At 35.8% G+C, this 23,813-nt stretch overlaps 1 protein-coding gene across 1 annotated transcript; it reads left to right on the top strand.

Annotated features, from left to right (window-relative positions):
* Positions 1–550: 550 nt before the first annotated feature.
* LOC131065585 (myb-related protein 330-like) lies at positions 551–1,780 on the top strand. Its single transcript, XM_058000147.2, has 3 exons — positions 551–752; positions 874–1,003; positions 1,126–1,780. Exons 1-3 carry the CDS (start codon positions 620–622, stop codon positions 1,778–1,780), a joined length of 918 nt encoding a protein of 305 aa, XP_057856130.2. The 5' UTR covers positions 551–619.
* The last annotated feature ends 22,033 nt before the right edge of the window (positions 1,781–23,813 follow it).

Raw genomic sequence — 23,813 nt, 5'->3', positions numbered from 1 at the left:
TCTTGAAAATTACATTATAATAAATTAATCACACAACATCCATTTTGAAAAATAACATTGATAACTCTTTCCAATCAAATATTGACGAATATTATTTTGAAACATAAATGTTAGATAAAAACCTATATACTATACATTAAAAAATATTAAATAGATTTGAAAAGGATAAGCATTATTTTGTAAAACTTTTTAAGTATTTATACCATCATCCATTCGATAGCACGTTTGGGTTCTTTTAATAATGATTGGTTTGTACGACCAAAACATCCATCATGGAAATTCGTGTTCGTGTGTGTATCAAACCTCATAAATGAATGTTACAGTGCTACATGATACGTGCCGTAGGCGTTTAATCTATCCGAAAATTGTTATTCTATTGAAGGGAGAATGTTGGAATTTAATTTATCTGAGCTGTTGTGCATTCCAGATAACGTATAACCGCAAGCAGCCAATCGAGAAGAGATCTACAAACGCGTTTCAAATTACTGCAAACCTTTTATATACAAGTCCTCGTGTTAGAAAGCACGAGTATTCGCCTTGCAAGATTTCTGCATCCAAAAAGTACAGAAAACAGAGATTTTTTTTGTGCGAAATTGTATAGATAACAAAAAATATATTCATGGGACGGACTCCTTCCAGTATGAAAGTTGATCTTAACAAGGGTCCATGGACAGCTGAAGAAGATCTCCGTTTAAAAGATTATATCCAGGCTCATGGTGAAGGCCGTTGGAGATCTCTTTCCAAAAAAGCAGGTTGTTTGTTTTTCTAAATTAGCAGTCATTCACTATCTTTGTAGAATTAGGGTTAGGGTTATGCTTAAATATTACAGTTTTGTTTCCATTATGAATTTGTTTGAGTGTTCATTCATTTCAGGCCTGCTTCGATCTGGCAAAAGCTGCAGATTGCGATGGATAAATTATCTTCGACCAGACATCAAACGAGGACATATTGCACCTGATGAAGAAGATTTAATTCTCAGGCTCCATCGACTTCTAGGAAACAGGTCAACTATACACCATTCAAAGTATTCCTTTTCTTCTTTCTTTTCCAGATGAAACAAGTTATTATACAATCATATTTTCTGGCTTAAGTGTCTGAAATCATATGGGTGTCAAATGGTTTCAGATGGTCTTTGATCGCGGGACGTTTACCAGGAAGGACTGATAATGATATAAAAAACTACTGGAACAGTCATCTAAGCAAAAAGCTCATCAGGCAGGGCATAGATCCTCGAACACACAGGCCCCTTTCTGAATCTGAGGACATATGGTGGATCCCTCAGGACACGTATGTGGATAAAAACGTTCTCCAGTACACTATAATACCGGAAAGTGCTGATCAAGAAATACATGACAAAGATTCAGATTTCATGATAGCAGGTCATAGGGTGGACCAGATTTGCTCTTCAATGGCTACACCAGCAATCTCTTGTATAGAAAGTGCACCAACCATTTTGCCAATCTCTAGTGAGGAGGTTCACTGTGTTGAAACGAGAGATTCCAATCGTTGTGAGACTACGAAACAATTAACACACAGCAGCTGGTTTCCTTATTCTCTTCCTGAAACTCCAATGGAAACAGCTTATGGAAATAGCAGTTCATATATGCACCCTTCATATCTGGAATCACTTATCAATGAAGAGTTTGGGATGCCAGAGCCTACTCTTGGATACAATTCTGTTACACAGCTGTGGCCACATCAGTCTGAACTTCCAAGTCCTGGCTCTGAATTGTGGTCTAAACTCCACTCTCCCAGTATGCATTGCCATCCTTCTTGTTAATTTGTACTAATCTTATGCTTGGTTACTCTAATAATGTATAGATTGTGTCAGTAGTTAAAAGTTGATTTCTGGGGGAAAAGTGATTGTAAAATTAAAAAAGTGAAACTTTTTATAAAGGTTAGTGATAAAATGTATTTCATATTACATTTAATAAATTCAGTCCAGTTGGCCTAAATGTTGATTTTTTTTATTTGGCTAAATAAGTATCTCATAACATTTTATAAATTCAGTTGGCTTAAATGTTAAATTTTTATTTGATTATTTTGTCTAAATAAGCATCTTATATGAGATATTATCATAAAAAGAACTTTTGAATTCTTCAAAATGTGTTTTATGTAACAATAATAAAGAAATTTTTGTTCATCTTTTGTTTCAATATCCCTTCCCTTCCCTTCCCTTCCCTTTAGGTATTAGGAGAGATTGGTCCAACCATAGAATTGGCATACTATTCATGTTTCGTTCTTCATTCAATTGAGTGAATTTAGGATGCCCTAACTCTATTTTTTCAAGTAATTTTCAACTATCAAAAACAGACATTCAATTGCTTTTTTTCTCAAATCCCACTTCTAGTTTTTTAAATGTAATGCTACAAGCAACTGAGCTAGCTAGTGTCTTACTCAAATAGGAGTTAGTTGTGCTAGTTATGATATAGTCCTTTTTATCTTTGTTTATTTAATGTACATTGCTTCTAACAATTTGATGGAATCCTAAGTTATTCTAGTGATTTTTGAGAGGGCCTATGAATTGGATTGGAAGAAGGTTATTTATGAATCTCATTTCTCAATATTTGATTATTTGAAAAAAGATTCTTAAAATTCCTCTTAAAAGATTTCTTCTTTAGTGAACTAAATCTTCATCTCTCTTCAAATTTTAAATTTATATCTTTTTCTCATACTCCTCGAAAATGGAATGGTTTAATAGATTATATTACAAAATTAACTTCATAAGAAGATTACCATGAACATATTTCTAACTTAAAATCACTAAATTTTAATAAGTCCTATCAAATTTTCTCTCTTATTCATTTAATGACCAAATAACATAGGAATAAGGGATTTTATTCATTCAATGATCATGTTGATTTGACTATTTTAAACTTTATATGCTTCAGTATATGTGTAAAATTTACTTGGTTTTTCCTCTTCTTGCTTTAGTAATGCCTAGCGCCACTTGGAAATATCAAAAGTAAAATATAATCTCTCACTTATTTTTTAATATTTTTATTTTTTATTTATTTTAAAATAATATATAATTTATCTAATCTTTAATATTTTTTATAAATATATAATTTTTTTATTTTATTTTATATTTTATATTTTGGATTTTATCATGTAACTATTAGAATAATATTAAAACTAGTAATTAGACATGGTAAATAAGTATTTGTTAGTAGGAGTTGTAAATGTGTTATTTATTTGTTAGATTGTTGTTAAGAAATTTCAATTAGGTGTTATGTGAGATTGAATCACTATTATAAGGAGTTATTGATCTTCTATGAAGCTATTTATTTTTATTATGTTTTGTTCAATATACACTAATTTATTCTTTTTAGTAATATATTATGTTATTTATTTTTCTAGTTTTATTATGGGATAAAAGTTACATTGGGTATGAATCTACTATCAGAATGCCCAAGAATATAAGATCATCTTGATAGCTACTTGTTGTAGAAAGAGTTGCATAACTTTAATTTGAAAAAAGCTTTTTATTTTACCATTCCTAATATTTAAGAAACCTAAACTTTGAAAACTTGCATTTGACAAGTAGTGGCATAACATTTGCTAATAGATATTGATATGTTGGATTTAATCAAAGCATATTTTAAAAGGTTCTTGAAGAATTATAGGCTCTTTGGCATACCTCTATTTGTGATGTTATAAAAGGACAGGTGTTTGATAATTTAAAATGGTTAGTAGTGTGTTGATGTGATAGTTTAGTGGATGTTGGTTGTAAGATAATGTTGGATATATTCTATGATGATTTTTTATTTTTATAATATCTATAGACATGGTATCTGTGTAAGAAAATTTAATTTTTATTTAGAGAGTGTACTATAAAAATATATGATTATACTAATATATCATTTTAAAATCTTCTTAATGAATCATATTATTTTAAATAAAATAATTTACCTTAAGCTTTAAAGTCATTTAACCTTGAGTGTGATCTCCATTAAGTCTATGAAAGTTATAAATTACATTTTTATTTAAAAATATAGAGATTTCTCTAGCTAGATGTAATTGTCATATGGGTGGAAGTGTATAATCAAATTGGAGTTCAATAAAAATTGAAACATGTTACCTAAGGAGTCTTGTACCTGAATAAACTTTATGAAAGTTTGTGACATATGAGAAACACACTCAAAGTATACACCACATGATGTGTATTACATTTTTCTTTTTTAAAATTATTATCCTTTGAAAACAAAAAAAAAAATTTAAATTCATAAGATTAAAGAGTATATGGAAGAATTTTAATAATACTTAAGTGTATTTTATGCAAAAAAAAAAAATCCTCTCCTCCTGTAATATCTACTACTCCTCTGCTTGGATATTTAGCAACTATCAAATCCTTGAAATTCAAAAGGCTGTTAGACGGTTCTTTTGGTCTGATGGCAAAGGTAATAATAAATTACATGTTGTTAACTGGAAGTGGTGCCATATTGAGAAATCTCTTGGTGGCCTTGGATTAAAAGATCTTAGGATCCAAGGTATTGCCCTTGTGACAAAATATTCAACTGGGCATATTTATCCAAATTATTCTAAATCTAGATAATGTCCAATAAAGACATATTTTTATTTTTGAAATCATTGATCAAAATCACATTAATTTGTAGGTTCCTTATAAACAAGAGAAAATTAATAGAAATATTTTTAAATTAATTGTTAAATTTCATTAAGAAGATGGAAGGAACTGAATATTTAATTAAGATTTGAAGATATTAAAATTTCATTGGATATTTAGACTAGCGAAATTGATTTCGCACGAAATTTTGGAAAATTCATAAAATGATCACGAATTTCTGGAAAGTGACTAAAAACCCCCTATATAGGTTGACTTGTTCATATTTAAACTCATAATAATCAATTTGCACATCACTTCTCTTAAAGTATACTGTGCATTACTAAACTCATCCGCCCTTTACATTCCAGATGTAATTATCTTTTCGAGAAACCAAACTCATCCACTTGCATATATTTCATTTGAAACCAAATTCTTATTTGACTCTAGCTTTCAACTGGAAATGAATATGTACTAATCTGTTCTCATTGACCAAAAACTACCGAAAAGCGATTTCAATAACTAACGTGCCGTCATGGATCATCGAATGCTTGCACATGGAAATCATGCCATAGAAGAGACTTCATGGAGCCACACGGTTCTTGGTAGGGAAGGCAAAATTAAAAAAATGGAACATATCACAATAATGCCTGCTACATCTTTCAATTGCCTAATGCTACCTTCTAAAAAATTCGATAGTTGTTTAATCCATTTTTCGCGCCCAGCAGTAATCTCGAAATCTCCAAAATGATCTCCAAACTCGCTGAATTGAAACTGCACCTTTCATAGTTCGTTGGAATGAATCTATCGGACAGCACAAATAACTGCTGTAAGGGAATGAATATATGTACTTCAGACTTGCTGGAATGACTCTTAGGTACGATGTGGTAAAAAACGAGTATTTTTTCCCTAGTAAAGCTCTGGTATGCGGATATGGCATCCTGTGGCCTCCCCTCTTGGACTTGCATCGCTGGATTTCAGAATATCGGTTTTCTAACTTGGAGGTCAAGATGTAGATTTACCCCTGTGCAAGGGAGTTGTTTGTGATGGCTTCCAATTCTTCTAAGGATAGGGATGCTGTTTCGGAAGAAAGAGTTTGGATGTGGGGCCATCATTCTATATTGGTTTGGGTCAGATTGCCTTATTTAACCCTACAGTTTTAGTGCACGAAGCTATCAACAATGCTTTTGGTCACTTTTCCAAGGTCAACATTGTCACTTCAAACTATTCACATTTCTTCTTTGTTCGTATCTTTGTGGACGTTGTGTGGGTGTCATTATTTAATCATGTTGGATATTACACTTTGCTTAAGTTTACTTAGGTACATGCATCATATTGTAGTTTGCATATAAGACACTTAGGAAGATGTGCATATATTGGGAGTGTGTATATGGGAGAATTTTCACTTTTATAGTGTGATATTGTTATTACTTATCATATCCACTTATTGTGGAGTGATAATTCCACCTTCGGTGGGTGATCCACTTCATGTGGAATAATTTACTATTTCTCCTACCTACCCTTGCATCTGATTGAGACACATGTCATCATTGTGTTCTCTCTTGTCTCTTAGCCTTGCCTTTATAAGCAGACTCATCTACATTGTATGTAATTCTTGATGATCTAGTTGATCAATATTTTCATCTTGATTAGAATATAGTTTATTCTTATCAATCTATTTTGTCTCTCTATTGTGCTATTCAGTGTGCCCTAGATCTTGGCTACTCTCAACAAATTCTCACATTGTATCAGAGCCTATAGGGCTTCATTAATTAGTAATTTTGGAGAGCTTTTGGAGGTTTCTATTTTCGGATCTGGGGAGCCGCACTTTTTGGGGGCATCCTATGGCAATTTTGACCTCATTGTTGCGTCTAGGAGGCCGTTTCCATGAATTTTGAGTATAAATTTGTCTATATTGGATGAAAATCAAATTAGGGACCTTGGAGAATATTTTTAACCTATTTGGCTATACGATATCGATTTTATTAAAAAATACTTATAAAATATTCTATTATGTGAAAAAATATATTTATCTTCAATTTTTATTTTGTAAATTTTTTGCAGTATTTCCAATTATTGTAAAAAGTTTTTTGTAGAGGAAAAAATATTTTTTTATTTTGGTGGGTCTCGTGACCACCCCCTACCCTCCCACCCATTGGTAACTAGACACTATATTCTACAGGCAATCAAAATTTTGTAGGGTCGTACTCGGCTTTCAGCCCCTGTGATACGCTCCTACCACTCCCACTACTGTACTTCCCGTGGGCCACTCCAGTCTCCTGCCACTGGCATGTTCTCCTCACAGGCCACCTTGCCCCTCTGCCTCTCTAGCATCCCCCACCACTCCAGTCTCCCACCAGCTGCTGCCTCGACCACAGCAGCCTTCGCCCTGACGCCACCAGTTCGAGCGTCACTCCTCCTTCGGCCCAAGCTGCTCCTTCGACAGGCCACTATACTTCATCATCTATGTTGTAGCCTTAGCCTCGACGCTATCTTTGCACCACCCCAGCCCATGAAGCGTCGACCACCCATCCTCTCACACATACATGTCAGCAAAAGAACAGACACGTAGGCAGCCGACACAGCTCCCACGCGACACACCTCTCTCTAGCAAGCGATAGTGTTTCATTGGTACATGTTGTAGCCAAATCATCCTGCCACACAGTCCTAGTCAGTGCACAACCAACCACCACCCCAGCGTACAGATGATCCAATGGCCCATCGAGTCATCAACACCTCATCAGTTTTGTACTGCCACGTCACTGCCCAGTTGGCAGTCCATATCAGCAGGCCATGTAGGCCATGTCACCTTGACATACAGACACCTGTTGTGCCACATTTGCATACCGTACTGCCACCTCATCGACCGCGTCATCTTTTCGTATGGACCGTACGAGACATGTCCGGTTGTGATTATGCCATGTCATCATGTTTGTACGGCATGGACAGCCGTGCAAGGGGTGTGAAGTTCTCGCAATGGCCAGACGAGCATCAAATTTAATCTTGTCAAATGTTAACATCAGCACTGCATCAACATTTGTTTTTTTTAATTTGGAGCCCCTTCTCATTTGACTTTTTGATTTTGCAGTTTGACTTCAAGAGGCCATATCTTTCTCATTTTAGCTCCTTTTTTTGTGCAATTTTTTTTTATTTGGACTAATTTTTTGTGCTCTTCAAAGTTGTGGAGGAATTTTCTGATTTTGATGGACAAGGTTTTCACAATTTGCAGTTTTTTATGACTGTACTTGTCTAATCCTCAATTTTGCAACTTCAGAAGCTTCATTTGGGGTCATACGACCTCCTTTTTAGGTTAGGTTTTTTTTTAAAGTGAATAATTTTTTTTCTAATTTCATAATATGCCATTAGTTTGCAATAATTTTGAGTATAAATTGTTTTTTCATTATTTGGTCATTTTTGGCCTATTTGGTACTTGTATTTTGCTTGGATCTCAGCTTAGATCACTTGTAGTATTTGTTAGGGTCTCTTATAGCCTATTTGAGGTAGTTGTAAAGTTGAAATCATAATTCTAGCTTGCCTTGTTTTGCAAGTGGGCCATTGTATACACACTATGTATAAAGTATCAAATCATCATTTTTTTGGGGGGGGGGTTGTTTTGTGCGATTGTTCCTCTCTCTATCTTGTGTTTTTTTTTTCATTTTGGTGCTATGGTTCTCTGAAAATTTCCACTTTTAACTCCTCATAATTATGCATCATGGGAGATTAAAGCATGGAGTAATCTAATGGAAAAATGACTCATTCATTATGTAAATGGAACTATAATAACACCACCTGATCTTAATGCTCAAGTTGAATGGTTCACTAAAAATTCTTTGACACTTTGAACATTGCGAAAGTATGTATCAGATGACCTCATTTTTCACATTGAGAAGTGTACAACAATTAAAGAGGTTTGGGATATTTATGAGAAGTTGTATGGTCAGGGTGATGAGATTAAGGGCTACAAGCTTGATAGTGAGCTCACAACATTGGATCCTAGGGATTTTGATACAATCCAAGATTATGTCACAAAAGCAAGTGAGCTAAGAGAAAAGCTTAAGGATTGTCACATTGACAAAAAGGATGCTCAATTGGTTTACAACTTGTTGGACAAGCTTCCATTAGATTATGCAACCTTTGTCTCTATCTTTCACACCCATTGATTGGCTCAAGGTGCTTCCTACACTCCACCATCGTTTGATGCATTCACGGAGATGTTGATACTTGAGCAATATAGGTTGACTAAGATGGGGATTCTCAAATCTTCAAAGTCACAAGCTTTGATGGCTAATAAAGAGAATTAAAGCAATCAAGGAAAAGGAAAGAACCAAAAGCAACCTAAGCCTAAGACGCAACAAGATGGAGCACAATCCTCCTCTCCACAACAAGGTGATTCTACATCCTCACCTAAGAGGAAATCATATAAGCACAATCTTTTTTGTGCATATTGCAAGAAGTCAGGACATGATGAGCAACATTATTACATGAAGGATATTGATGAATTGAAACATCTTCTTGAGAATAACAAAATCAGTTTGCCTTCTAGAATGTCTACTTCGACTTATTCTTCCAAAGAAAAGGATAAAGGGAATGATCACACTTTTGGGATAGATAAAGGAAAGGGACAAGCTCTTTGTGCTACTACAAGTCATGATTCAAGGAGATGGCTTCTAGATTCAAGGGCTTCTCATCATATGGCATCTTTGTAGTCTATGTTTTCTTCATTTGAGCCTTGCACGATGCCACAAATTTTGATGGGAAATCATACATACATGGATATGATTGGGAAAGGATCTATTGCCATTGGGGATAACTCCTTCAATGATGTGTTGTGTGTACCCCATTTGATAAACAATCTTCTTTCCATCTATCAAATCACACATGGGGCAACAAGGAAAACTGTGGAGTTCACACCTGATTCAAATATCATTAGAGACTTGGAGACTAGAGCTATCATTGCGTCTAGGGTGGTTGATCATGCATCTTGGTTGTACTCCTTTTCACATTTTGGTCATATTCATATGGTTGATTCTTCCTATGTTGATGATTCAGATTTTGAGGAGATCTTTGGGTACTTAAACTTGGGGATTCTCATATGTGACCCTGTTGTTGATCCTTGCATTTCATCTCCTCCTATTGATATCACACCACCTATTGCACTTGATGATACAGATAGTGCGACAGTTTTTCTTTCTTGTGATTCAGTGCAGCAGGATATATCTTTTCTTCTAGCTTCAGTTCATTGGGATGACTACTTGACAGACATTGCAGGTTTGTTTATGAAGTCCTACATTGCAGATTTGGGAGACATCGTTGATAATATTCATCTTCTCTTTGATGAAGATGATCCTTCTTCGATTTTTGCAAGGAAACACTCTGGCCCTCTTGTCCATTCTCTATATGATCATTGTTTCGAGGTTGACATGATTATGGATACTTATGTACAATATTTGGAGGAGGTCTCTTTATCCTTAGAGGATACAAGTGAGTCTTTGGATCTTGCTCTACATTCATCTCCACTAGATCTTGGAGTGTCTTTTTCAGTAGTGTGGATAAGTACACCACCTTTGGAGGGGATAACTTTCAACATTGACATGGGGACACTTGAATAGTTTATAGAGACTCCATTCATCATGAGTTTTTTTCCAACATCTTCCCTTCATGATTGGGGAGACTTCATGGATACACCTTTGGTTTTGTTTCTTCCCAAGGGGAGGAACGTTGTTCGACATTCGTGGAGCAGTTTCTTCATTTATCTTCAAGCTTCTCCTAAATTGAGGGGGGACTAGTTGGTCTCTCTTCTTCTCTCATATGGGGGGCACTTTTTCCTCACATGGGGTGTTGTCCTTCACATTCTTCTTTCAGAGTTCCTTTGTATATATTTTTCATCTCTCTTTTGGATGAGGGTTTTTTCCCATTGGGTTTTTCTCGCTTTCCCTTCTTTATAGGAGATTGCATTTGCATTTGTACATGGGTACCTAACATGGCCTTGTAGCTGAGAACCACCTTGCATTGCTTAGTTACATTGTAGACAAGTACATTCCCCTAAGTTGCACTTAAGGGGGGTTTTTGGTGTAATTATTTATTCATGTTAGATATAATTACACTTTACTTAAGTTTACTTAGGTACATGCACCACATTATATTTTGCATATGAGACATTTAGGGAGACGTGCATGCATTGGGAGTGTGTATGTAGGATAATTTCCACCTTTTATGGTGTGATATTGTTATTACTTATCATATCCACTTATTGTGGAGTGATAATTCCACCTTTGGTGGGTGATCCACCTCATATAGAATATTTTACTATTTCTCCTACCTAACCCTACCTACCCTTCCATCTCATTGAGCCACATGTTATCATTGTGTGCTCTCTTGTCTCTTAGCCTTGACTTTATAAGGAGGCTCATCTACATTGTATGTAATTCTTGATGATCTAGTTGATTAGTATTTTAATCTTGATTAGAATACAATTTACTCTTATCAATCTATTTTGTCTCTCTATTATGCTATTCATTGTGCCCTAGATCTTTGCTATTTTCAACAAATTCTCACACGTGACCTTGCGAATGTCCTCCCTAGATAGATTACATACAAGTTGAAGAATGACCTTGGACTTAGTATATCAACCATGAGGGCATCCTATTTTCTTATAGATGCTACTTTTTCTAGAGCATTTGACTTTAAGTTGTCCTCATGGGTATAAGCCAGTCTCACCACCCTCCGCACCACCTTCTAGTGTGTTTTAGGAGTTTTGACTCTAACTCAGAGGATTCGACTCATTTGAAGTCTCTCTTTACAGTTTTGACTTCTATGAGGGTTCCTATTAGGTTTAATGTTGATTCTCAAGCGACCTTAGATCCTATTGGTGGGCCTTCCCTAGTTCTTGACCTAGTTGCACTAGTATTATCTTCCATTTCTCTTGAGCCTCCTTTATTGGGGACTAGTACAATACTTGTTTGTTCCGAGTAAGGTTCTTTTATGATTGTCATCTCTATTTAGGCAATGTTCCCTATAATTTTCACCCATGGTCATGCTAGCTATGGTAGTTTTTTTCCTATTCTTTGTAGCCCAATGATCTAGAAAAATTTGTTTCATGGCTATTGCATAATGGAGAAAATCTTACAAATGTAGGATTTGAGTTGCAAGTTAACCCCTAGAATTTTAGAAGCTAGCTCTTTGTATGAATTTTAATAGAATTATAAATTTATGGAGTGAAAAGGGGAAGAGATTACTAAAAAATAAAACTAAACTTCTATATGTTTCACTACAATAGTAATTTGCATAGAGCTGTTTATCTTAAATAGAATAGGTCTATGAGAAAAGAACATGATCATGCAGAGTTTTAATGATTAAAACTATAAAATTCAAGGAATAGACAAAATTAAATTAAATTAAATATATTGTACAAATAACACATAACACTAGAGAAGAATAGATGGAATAGACATAGCCAAGACATGTATTTTTAAATAGTTAAGTTTCCTCATATGACATGTATGGAGGACCCATTAGCATGCTCATTAAGAGTTTGATTCAATACATCATAAAAGTACAATCTTCTACTTTGAAGTATTTGAAGTACAAGTTGTTTCTTTTCTTAATACTACCTAAGAATTATTCAACTTATTTTACAAAGGAAAGCATCACCTTAGATAAAGGAGCATTGCCCTTAAAATCAAATTATTCTTTAACAATCATTTTTTAGAACCAAGTAACAAATATTAAACATGATGATTATTTATAGCAAGATGCCAGACAAGGCATAAATCAATCTCATGAAAAGCACATGTTTCAATTTATTAGATAGGGTTAATCTCCTAAAATAGCTAAAAAATCTCATTACATTGATTTTAGCATGAATTTCTTGTGATTTGAAATTTTGAGACAAGGAATGGTCATCCTCAAGAATTTTGTATTTGAAGAATTAAATTAAGCACTTAACATAGTAATGGTATCTTTGTGAATTGCAAAGATGTTCTTTGACAAATTATTGACCATTGAGGTGAGTTGATGACACAATTGGAAATGGCAACCAGAATAATATCTCTAAAACATTTTATTGTAATGCTACATAGATATTTTGACATCATTGTATTGTTTTTTGAACCACTTCAAAAGATAATGGGGCCCACCATGAGAATCTATCTATTTTGCATGACCAATAATGCAACATGAAAGCCCACTAAACTAACAAGGCATACAACAAATGAGATCCTGCCATGTGTACATTATGGATCAATGGTTTTAAAAACTATTTTCATTGTGCATGCCTTAATGAGGGGAAAAATCCATGGTTGATCAAGCTTACAATATCAACCAATTTCTCAACAACCTAATCCACTATTTTGGTAAATTCTAAAATTATGGATGGGTCATTGACCCAAAGAAGCATCAAATAACATCCATAAAAAGTAAAATGTCATGAATTGAAAGAAAACTGAGTAGTATAAGTCTAGCATTTCATTTATAGACATTAATATATATTTAAATTATATATATATATATATATTTAAACTATGCCTGGTAAAATTTTTAACATGACCGGTGACGCTAGCACAACACACCCTTTGACTCCACGTGAATTCTTTTGACCTGGAGCTATGAACCAAAGAGGCTACAAATGAGGGACCTCATCCCCACACTTCACTTGTTCAAATCTGCGAGCACAATGACCTAGCGAAGGCACAAGGCCTTGCAAGCACAGTGGCCCAGCAGAGATTTGAACCTTGGTGGCCATTTCACAAAGGAAGTGTTTTAACCGCGACACTACATGTCTCAAGACATTTAAATTTTTTATGTATGTTTATATATAAAAATAAGAATTTTTTTATAAATTAAATTTATAATTTAATTATAATATTTTTTTTCTTACAAGGTAATATGTGTGTGTTTTTAAATTTGTATATTTTATTATTTTTTATTAAGGTAAACGAGTTTTACAAAGACCCGAAACCCAAAAGTTTTACAACAACCAGAAAATAAGCATCAAAGAATAGAACAACAAAATAGACTGAAACTAGAAGAAACAAAGACCTATTGAAAAGAATGCAACATATATGCATTCTTCTAAATAACTTTCACGTGAATAGCCTCCAACTCATCCATGATAAATCTGGAGCTGCATTGCTCCTGGTACAAGTACACGAACTCGTCGTAGTATGGGAACAAGAAATCTAACCACTTGCACCCTACACTTTCTTTTTCTGCTTGGAATCCAAAGGAATCACATTGGAAATGGGATCTACTCTATAGTTCGCATTCATATTATTGGCCTTTATCAAGCCTTCAAAATTATTATACATGGCAGCCTTTATGATCTCTACCAGATTTCTCAAACTTCCTTTCATTGCTTCCAAGCTAACCTCCAGATTACATATTCTTCTTTCATGATTCGATTGCATCTTGTCCACGTCCTCACTAACTTTCTAGGTCAACTGGAGGAGTTTCTCTATATTATTGGGTCTAGAGTTGTCTGTAAAAGTACCCACAATACCCTTTATACCCTCTTTTAACAATTCAATCTCCATGCTCATCTTCCAAAGACAATCCAACTGACTACTGGACACAAAGGAAATGCATTTATTCAAATTTGGGTCAATGAAAACCCTCCCCTATTTCCTAGGATCAATGTCTATGGGGATGTCAATTTCAATCTCTTGTTCACTATCTTTATTGGGCCCCTCCTTTCCATATTTGGGCTTCTTAGATTTGGGTGAAACAAAGTCAGTAGACTTGGTACCCAGATTTTTATATTTGCTAGCAGCCCACCTAGGGTGCTTGTTGTGCCTACTTCTACCTATCCCAGGGGTTATATTATGAATGGGACCCTCACCAATAGGCGGACAATACTCAGGTTCGTCAAGCATGTCTTGATCCTTCCGGTCCTGGCAAGCTTGCTATCTTCCCCTTCAAAATCCGTGTCAAAAACCACCTGTACCTCTGGGTTGGAAGACGAAACAAGGGTATTCAAAGCAAGGGATAGATTGACTTCACAGGCTTTGGAATAATCCATAATAAGAGGAATAAGGCCCTCATATTCTCTACATGTTTATTTGCATGTTTCTCTAGACTATGCATTAAGGAAGATAGAAAATAAAACAAAATGGAAATTTTTCTATTGTGCCTGAAATGATTCAAAATGATAAAGTGGTAGGAAAAAATGCTCGCAAACTAGCCATCAAGAGTGATGTATCTCATGACAACCTCTTCCACATCGGCCCAGGGAATCTCAAGATCCTTTCGATGGTAACCACCGTCAGCCATCTTCTGAACCCTATCCCTCTCCTTCTTATCGAAGAAAGTGGAGATAACTTCTTCAACAGATTTCCGTTCTCTATAAAACTTCCTTCCCTCCATCTGCATACTAGTAATTTTAGCGATAAAATCTTCATCAATCCTAAACTCAGTGCCATAGACCTTTAGGATACCATTATCCCTACCTCTCACAAAATCTTTAGTGGCACTTGGTGAATTCTCCTTCAACCTTTCCATATACGGCACTGGGCCCCCGTCTGCAATATCATTCCAAACCTCAATATTCCTTTTCCAGTTCTCAAAAGAGCTAGGTTCCATCCTATTCTTGTCGCCCTCATGAAATGCATAATTCTGGAAGTGGAAGAAATCACACCGAGAACACATAGCACCAAATCTAACCAAAAACAAGCGAAGCCTCTAGAATAGCTAGAATTAGGAGGCGTGAAAAACTTCCACCAAAAGATATTATCCCAATGGCGTTCTGTCATTATGAATTGGTAATGAGTGGCTGATTAATTTGACATCCTTTCTAGTCAGCTCACATAGGTTTCTCGGGAAAATTTCCATTTCCATCCACCATTTAACCTCCACATAGTCCACCCCTAGATTGGCCATATAATCAGTGGGGGCATTTCCTTCCCAATACATGTGAGATTCTTTAAAATCATCTAGATTGTCAATTATAAGATGACATTCTTCAATCAAATGCTTGATTGTTCAACTTGGCTCCTGGTGTCTATTAATGCATTTGATTGTGTTCATCGAATCGCTCTCTAGCCAAACACGATTGATCCCTTCTCTAACGGCCATTTGTAAACAAATGTAAGCTGCGTAAGCCTCAAAGTAGTGGTTTTTCTGGGTGCCCAAGGGGAGTTCCACCGCTGAGACAAGATTACCATTGTGATCCCCAGAAACTCTCCCACAACTAATCGGCCCAGGGTTACCCTTAGCTGCCCCATCAACATTAATTTTAATCCATCTGCTAGGCGGAGGGATACAAATAACATTACTTATGTGTTGTCTTATCTTGGCAGTCAGAATAGAGATATCTCAGTTTAAGTTCCATCTAGTAATGATTTTGAAATCCTGCTAAAAGATGTCAATCTAAGGGCCTCCTTTGCAACTAGGGAAGGAGGGTAATTTTTTTCCTTAATACTTTTCTAAATTCTATGAGCCACAACAATAGGTGAGGATTACTTTGATGAATACTAAGAGGGGGGGGTGAATTAGTATGCCCAAAAACTTAACCAAACTCTTAAGTAATTTTACTACAAACCGATATAGTAGTTTAAACAACAAACCGATTAAAACATAGATAAGACAAATAGAAAATAAAGCATTCACCCATAGAAGCACCCATAACACAAGATATTTTGACGTGGAAACCCAAATGGAAAAAACCATGGTGAGTAAAACTCACAAGTCAACTATCTGGAGAATAGTAACCAGAGTGGTTAAGGTCAGACCAGTTAAGGCCTTACAATGTTCTTCACCAAAACAGATCTTGTTAGGAATCCAGATCTCTGTTACGAGATAAGTCCTGTTAAAGACTACCTTGTTAGAGGATTTTAGATCCACACTTGTGAACCACCTTGTTAGAGGATTTACAATAGGCTTGACTGGGCCTACCCCATTAAGGGTTTCAGACTTTTCAAAGAGATTAGTAATCAGCAAGTGAATGATCTAGAAAGTAGCACAAAATGCTTGATTAGATCCTTGACTACTCTTTGTCAATGCATTGCAGCATTACTTCAGTATTCTATCCTTTGAATGTTCAATCTCGATCACATGATGCTTCTATAACAACTTCACTCTTCAACACACACATACACACTTGTTAAAAGCCTAGACATGATGTCCTTAAATAGGAAGCTGATTTCATGTCGGTCCAATGAGATTGGATTACAATTTCCTAGGTTGAAAGCATCTAGACACATTTGGTAACATGACACAGAAACTCCGTCAAAGTGTCGGTGTATGATAGCTCATCACACTATATAAGTATACCGGTTGAATCACCGCATTGGTGTCAGTGGATGATAACTCATCACACTTTATAATTTTACCAGTTTAACACATTATACCGATTACCGGTTAACAAACAAAGACTGATAAACTAGAACATAGTGTTCCAATCAAAAAAGTTAACTGCCGCTAGGGGTCCTCGTTCTGCTTGAGGTCTTCATATCGCTTGATATCTTCATACCACTTGTGGTCTTCGATCATGCTTTGACCAGTAAGCTTCTTCTTCAAAACATTGATAGTATTCTACAAATAAAGACTATACATTCAATGGCATATAATATTGGTGTGAACAATACAACACATACTACCGGTTGAGAATAACTCATACATAAAAGAAGTGTGTGTCCATCAATGACAATCACAAATAAACATGCCAACAACCACCTCAACTAAGTACAAACATTATCAAAATGCCAACAATCTCCCCCTTTGGCATTGATGGCAACACTTAGGAAAATTTTGACATCTAAGTGCTTCCAAAACAAAAACAGATGTCATAATCAAAATTACTCCCCCTAAGCATATACACTACTCCCTTTGCCAAAAATTATAACTCAATACCATTCCCCATAAAAAGTTTCATACTACTCCCCCTTTGCCAACAATGACAAAGTAATGCAAAATCATATTACATTAGCATGAAAACATAGTATAAGGTTATGATAATAAGGAATAAAAATTCTCAAAAATAAATTTGAAGTCTTTCAAGAATGCCTTCATGTCTATGGACCAGGTGTCTAGGAGTGAGGCCGCAATTTCACTCTATGTCTTCATCTGAAAGGCTAGCTCCTCCATGGCATCCATAGTACTCATCTCCTGAGTAACAATGATAGCTTCCATGTTCAGAAAGCACTTCCAAAGAATCTACAACTTCGATAGCAACCACATATGTAACTCCTGCAGATCATGATTCCACTTGTAGATCTCGGAGTCAATCTTGGCTATCTGTTGACTAAAAGTCTTTACTGTCTGCCCATACACAGTGAAGGAATCATAAGGAACTTTGAATGTCTCCACATACTTCTTCAGTTCTAATTGGAGTTGACCTTTCATTTTTCAGAGCATCCTCACAAAATAGGTGAGGTTGGCAAATTTTTCTTAGAATTTTATTACCTTCAACCATGGTTAGAATGATATCATCTCTCTGATGGATAACATCCTTCTCTTTCTTCTTTCTCAATTCCTCCACTCGATCTTAAGCTAGTTGAATGCTTCGGATTAGCTCATTTTCATTTTCTGACAGCAGATGTAACTGGTGTCGATGTCGATGGCACAACTTTCCTCTTCTTCTTCTTTGGTACAACACTAGGACTAACCCTCTCAGAGTAGGTATCGGTCCTCTTCTTCTTTGGATCAAGCGATGAAGCTAGTAGGGTAGAGGCATATCTTGTGAGTACATCATTTACCACTTCATAGCCCATAGGCTCAACTTCATCTTGTCTAGGCTCAATCGCTTTCGTTATGCAATGATCCACTTTGATTGTGAAACACATATCCTCTTCATACTTTCTAACCAGATCACCTGATACTCTTATTCTCTAGTTCATCTTCAATCTAAAATCATCAAAATACCTATTCAGAGTCTCCGGATAAGCAAATCCCACTGCTTGCAGACTCTCCTTGATTTGTATTGTGACTGGTAGGTCACTCGACCATTGAAAATCACCAACTCCCACAAAATACCCTTGAAAATAGAAAAACAAACCGACAAGCAATTGACCGAATTTGAACCTTAGAGACTTGTCCTCTTTGATGGACTTCAGATTCTCCATGAGTTATTTTTGCATGGAGGTACATAAGTCATATTCTGCATCTTCCTTGGTCATCCAATAAGTGGAATGCACCACATTTGTAGGAACAAAATTCATTCTACTAGCATAGAATACTCTATACTTGATCACCATGCACACATACTTCACCAAGTCATCTCTTATGGTGTTTACAGTCATTGCCCGTTGGTCGCTCACAGAACCAGTGAGCTCTGTCACTTTGACTTTTGTGATCTTGTGAAGAACAGGGATTTCTCCAACATTGCAGAAACTGGTCACTGCATGGATTGCCTCCAGTGTGATATCATGAGTTCATTCAAGATATATTTTGTCACCATGAACCCTTCTGAGAATGATTTTCATGTGATCATCTATGAATTCTTTGAGAAAATACACTTCATGGTGAAATTTCTTCTTCTCAATCACACTATATTCTGGTTTAATCTTCTTGTCTTTCCCACAGAACAAACTTAACTGGGAGTGAATCACTAGAGACCATATGTCTTCTAGTCTATAATCAATATAACAAAAATAATCCCCTTTGACAATGAATCTGGTAGGAATTTAAGATAGTGTATTATATTTCACCTTCTTCCTAAGAAACTCGGATGACTCTTCAGGTTTAGTAGAACTAGGAGAGTCTTTGGATGTAGAAGTCATGTCTAAATAATTTCAAATAATAAGAGTGAATCGATGAAATATACCTTTTCACTCTGAACTAGGGTTTATCGATGTCGAGAACAACACACTTCTCCAAGAGCTCACTTTACCGATTTGACTTCCACACTGATAGCTTGAAATGGCTGCAAAATCTTGTGGAAGATTTCTTTCTAGATTCTTTTGAATGCAAGATGAATCTGTTGCTCAAGCTACAAAAATTCTTCTTTGAAAACTAGGTAAGTAAAAATGATGACAAGAGTCACTTTTAAACATGCTCATACCTACCATAATAAATGTATCACTGATAGGGTACAAACCCTAACTTTACCACTGCATTTCTTCTATCGGTTGATAGGTAACCAATACCGATAAAAACACTTTACCAATATACACCGAGGGTCCGAAACATTATTACCGATATGTTCCTTCTTAAGATTTTAGAAACTTAATTTTTTGGTTCACGGATCTCCACACTAGGTGTGGAAACTGGTACATCTTGTGGCTTCTCTTCAGATATCTTCTTCCAAATTTTATCCATATCGGCCTGAATGGTTTCAGCATCAACCTTTCCTTCTGGGTCAACTGATATGTCTCCTGATGGATTCTTTTTCAGTCTACATGTTCTAGCAATATATCCCAGTTTGTGACAATGATAGGATAGCATACCAGGTGCTCTCCATGGTCTGGTGTTCACATTTCCATTCTTCCTCCTGCATATTGCAATAGTGTGACCACTACCATGACAGATCAAACAGGTTGCTCTCCAACTGTTAGCCACTCCATAATCATTTGACTGGTTGTCATAGGTTCTGTATTGGTTTGGGTTCCAGTTCATAGGAGGTTCTAGGACAACTCCTTTAGATCTTGGTGCATAACTTCCAGGGTTGTTCATAACTGATCTCCACTCAAAATATCTATGACCAAACTTGTTGCATGCATAACAATGACCATTAAATCTACCAGTTCAAGCATTGTGGTTGCACACATTGTTTTGCATGTAAGGAAAATTATTTTAAGTCTTACTCCTACACACATTGGCAGTATGTCCTTCCTTATGACAGTTAAAGCATACAGGTTTGAATTTTGTCTTACCTAGTCTTCGGTTGATCTTAGGTGTCGATTGCTCCTTTGGTGTACCAGTCTTGGTTCTAGAGGTTTCACCTTCCTCATATGCAGATAAACCAACTCCAGAGGTATCCTTTGATGGCTTCATTGATTCTAGCTTTTGGTCCAACTTCACAACACTCTGGTTGAACTTTGCAAGTATCTCCTTTGTCTCAACAAGCTCCTTTGAAAGAGCTTCATTGGTCTTCATTAGGGTTTCATTCTGAGAAATGGTTGCATTTAGTTCTTCTTTCATTTATTCTTTCTCTTCCTTACTCTCTTGCAGATAAGTGGTGATGGTACCAATCTCTTGTTTCAGCTTAGTGATCTTGTGCTCCTTGTCCTTCACTAGATCTTCCACTTTTCTTCTGTTTTCTAGCTCTTGACTCATCTTGATAGTCATTCCTTCGAGCTCCCTCCTTAGGTTAGTTTTGGACTCATTTAGTTTCTCCACTTTGTGGACTAGGGCATCCATGTCTACTTCATCAGAAGAGTTGTTCTCAGTAATTTCCATCATTTGCTCAACAAGCTCTCTTCTTTTTGCTAAAGAGGCTTTATACTTGATCTTAAGTTCATCCTAGGATCTCTCAGATTCAACCAAATGGTGAGTGAGTTCTCTCATGTTGTATTCCCCCATATCTCCTTTCAAGTGGTTAGACTTAGAGAAAGGTTGGCTCTGATACCAATTGATGAATACTAAGAGGGCAGGGTGAATTAGTATGCCCAAAACTTAACCAAACTCTTAAGTAATTTTACTGTAGACCGGTATAGTAGTTTAAACAACAAACCAATCAAAACACAAATAAGCCAAATAGAAAATAAAAAATTCACCCATAGAAGCACAATCACCATAACACAAGATATTTTGATGTGGAAACCCAAATGGGAAAAACCACGGTGAGTAAAACTCACAAGACAACTATCTGGAGAATAGTAACCAGATTGGTTAAGGTCAGACCGGTTAAGATCAAACTGGTTAAGGCCTTACAATGTTTGTCACCAGAATAGATCTTGTTAGGAATCCAGATCTCTGTTAGGAGATAAGTCTTGTTAAAGACTACCCTGTTAGAGGATTCCAGATCCACACCTATGAACCACCTTGTTAGAGGAATTACAATAGGCTTGACTGGGCCTACCTGGCTAAGGGTTTCAGACTTGTCGAAGAGATTAGTAATCAACAAGTGCATGATCTAGAAAGTAGCACATAATGCTTGATTAGATCCTTGACTGCTCTTTGTTAATGCATTCTAGCATTACTTCAGTCTTCTATCCTTTGCATGTTCAATCTCTATCACACGATGCTTCTATAACAACTTCACTCTTCAACACACACATACACACTTGTTAAACCCTAGACATGATATCCTTAAATAGGAAGCTGATTTCATGTCGGTCCAATGAGATTGGATTACAATTTCCTAGGTTCAAAGCATCTAGACACATTTGGTAACACGGCACAGAAACTCCATCAAAGTGTCAGTGGATGATAAGTCATCACACTATATAAGTTTACTAGTTGAATCACCACATCTGTGTCAGTGGATGATAACTCATCACACTTTACAGTTTTACCGGTTTAACACAATATACCGATTACCAATTAACAATCAAAGACTGGTAAACTGGAACATAGTATTTTGATCAAAAAGGTTAACTGCCGCTAGGGGTCCTCGTTCCGCTTGAGGTCTTCATACCTCTTGATGTCTTCATACCTCTCAAGGTCTTTGTTCATGCTTTGACCAGTAAGCTTCTTCTACAAAACATCAATAGTCTTCTACAAACAAAGACTATACATACAATGGCATATAATACCGGTGTGAACAATACAACACATACTACCGATTGAGAATAACTCGTACATAAAAGAAGTGTGTGTCCATCAATGACAATCACAACTAAACATGCCAACAACCACCTAAACTAAGTACAAACATTATCAAAATGCCAACATACCTATCCCTAAAGGTCCTATTATTTCTTTCCTTCCATAGACCCCAAGCAATATGAGGCATCATGCAACTCCAGAGCACCCTAAGAGAGGGATTCATCGAGGGGAAAACCCACTGGAACTAGTAATCCCTAATTTTACTTGGCCAAATCCACCATAAATCCCACAACTGAAAGAAAAAAGCCCAAACCTCAATAGCAAAGGATTGTATATTTTATTATTTTTGATAAAGATAAATGGGTTTTATAGAGACCCGAAACCCAAATCCATACAAAAAAGATTAAATAATAATGTTTGTTATAAATAATAATTTATTTGTATGTTTTATTTCTATAAATAATAATGTTTGTTATTTTTTTTGTTTTGTAATTTTAGGTTTTTAAATATATGTCAATTGTGTTTTACTTTTTATATATGCTCTTACTACATGATACTCCTTATTACCACTATAGAACGTCTATTGGTATAATAAAGACTTCTCATAATTAATTTAATAAATTTTATATTATAAATAATATGTATAAAATATAATTTATAAAATGAATTATAACTAACATACCTATCTTTATGCGGAGGCCAACGCTGCCTACATAGGACTATACATGGAGAGAAAGGAAGACTTTAGACGAGCCTGGTTGGAAAGTGTCTCGCTCAATATTGTGAAGTGCATCAGGGGTAGTACGGAGCTAAGCTAGACTATTTTAAACCTGATTAAGGATTGTCTTGAAATGATTGTCGGTCTGGAGGAGTTCAATATTTTGCACATTTTCTGGGAAGGAAATAAACCGATAGATCATGTTGCCAACTTGGCTATTGAAAATGTGGTGATTAGATGGTGGAGAGGAAGTGAAACCTTCCCAAAAAATTTGTGCGACCTAGCAAGAAATGATGCCGATATCTTCAACCTTACAAATGAATTTAATGATAAGAGATTATGATGGGATGGGCACCATTGGGAAGTTATTTCAAATTATTACCACTTTGCAAAGCTCTAGAAACTTTAGCTTGCCTTGTTTCTTGTTTTATTTTTTTTTGGTTTTGCACTTGGTTTGTAGTTGTTTAGATTGCCTACATAACAGGATGGGTGGTGACAAGAATAGGTATGAACCCATGACCTATGATAAGTGGCGGAAGAATAAGGAGGTATGGGAGGAAATCTCTAACGGTGGGATGGTTCCTTATCTGGAGAGATTATATGATAACTCTCCCTTGGTTACTGAAAGCTTTGTCAAAGGGTGGAAAAAGTATGTGTTGGTTGTTTTATGGGGTGGAATTTTGTGTTCATGAAACCCTGGTTGCCACTATTACTAGACTTTCTACTGAGGGCAAGAAATTTTATAGAGAGAGGAATTCTGGTGAGGAGGCCATTGCTGATTTTTTTGACAAGGAAAAGGAATGATGATGGGTGACTAAAATGATGGATGGTGGCTACAACAACAAAGACCTGAATTCTCTCTCAGCTGATATGGCATAATTCATCATGAGGTAT

Source organism: Cryptomeria japonica, chromosome 7 (assembly GCF_030272615.1).
Source record: "Cryptomeria japonica chromosome 7, Sugi_1.0, whole genome shotgun sequence".
NCBI classification, from domain to species: domain Eukaryota; kingdom Viridiplantae; phylum Streptophyta; class Pinopsida; order Cupressales; family Cupressaceae; genus Cryptomeria; species Cryptomeria japonica.
This window is presented reverse-complemented; position numbering and strand designations above follow the sequence as displayed.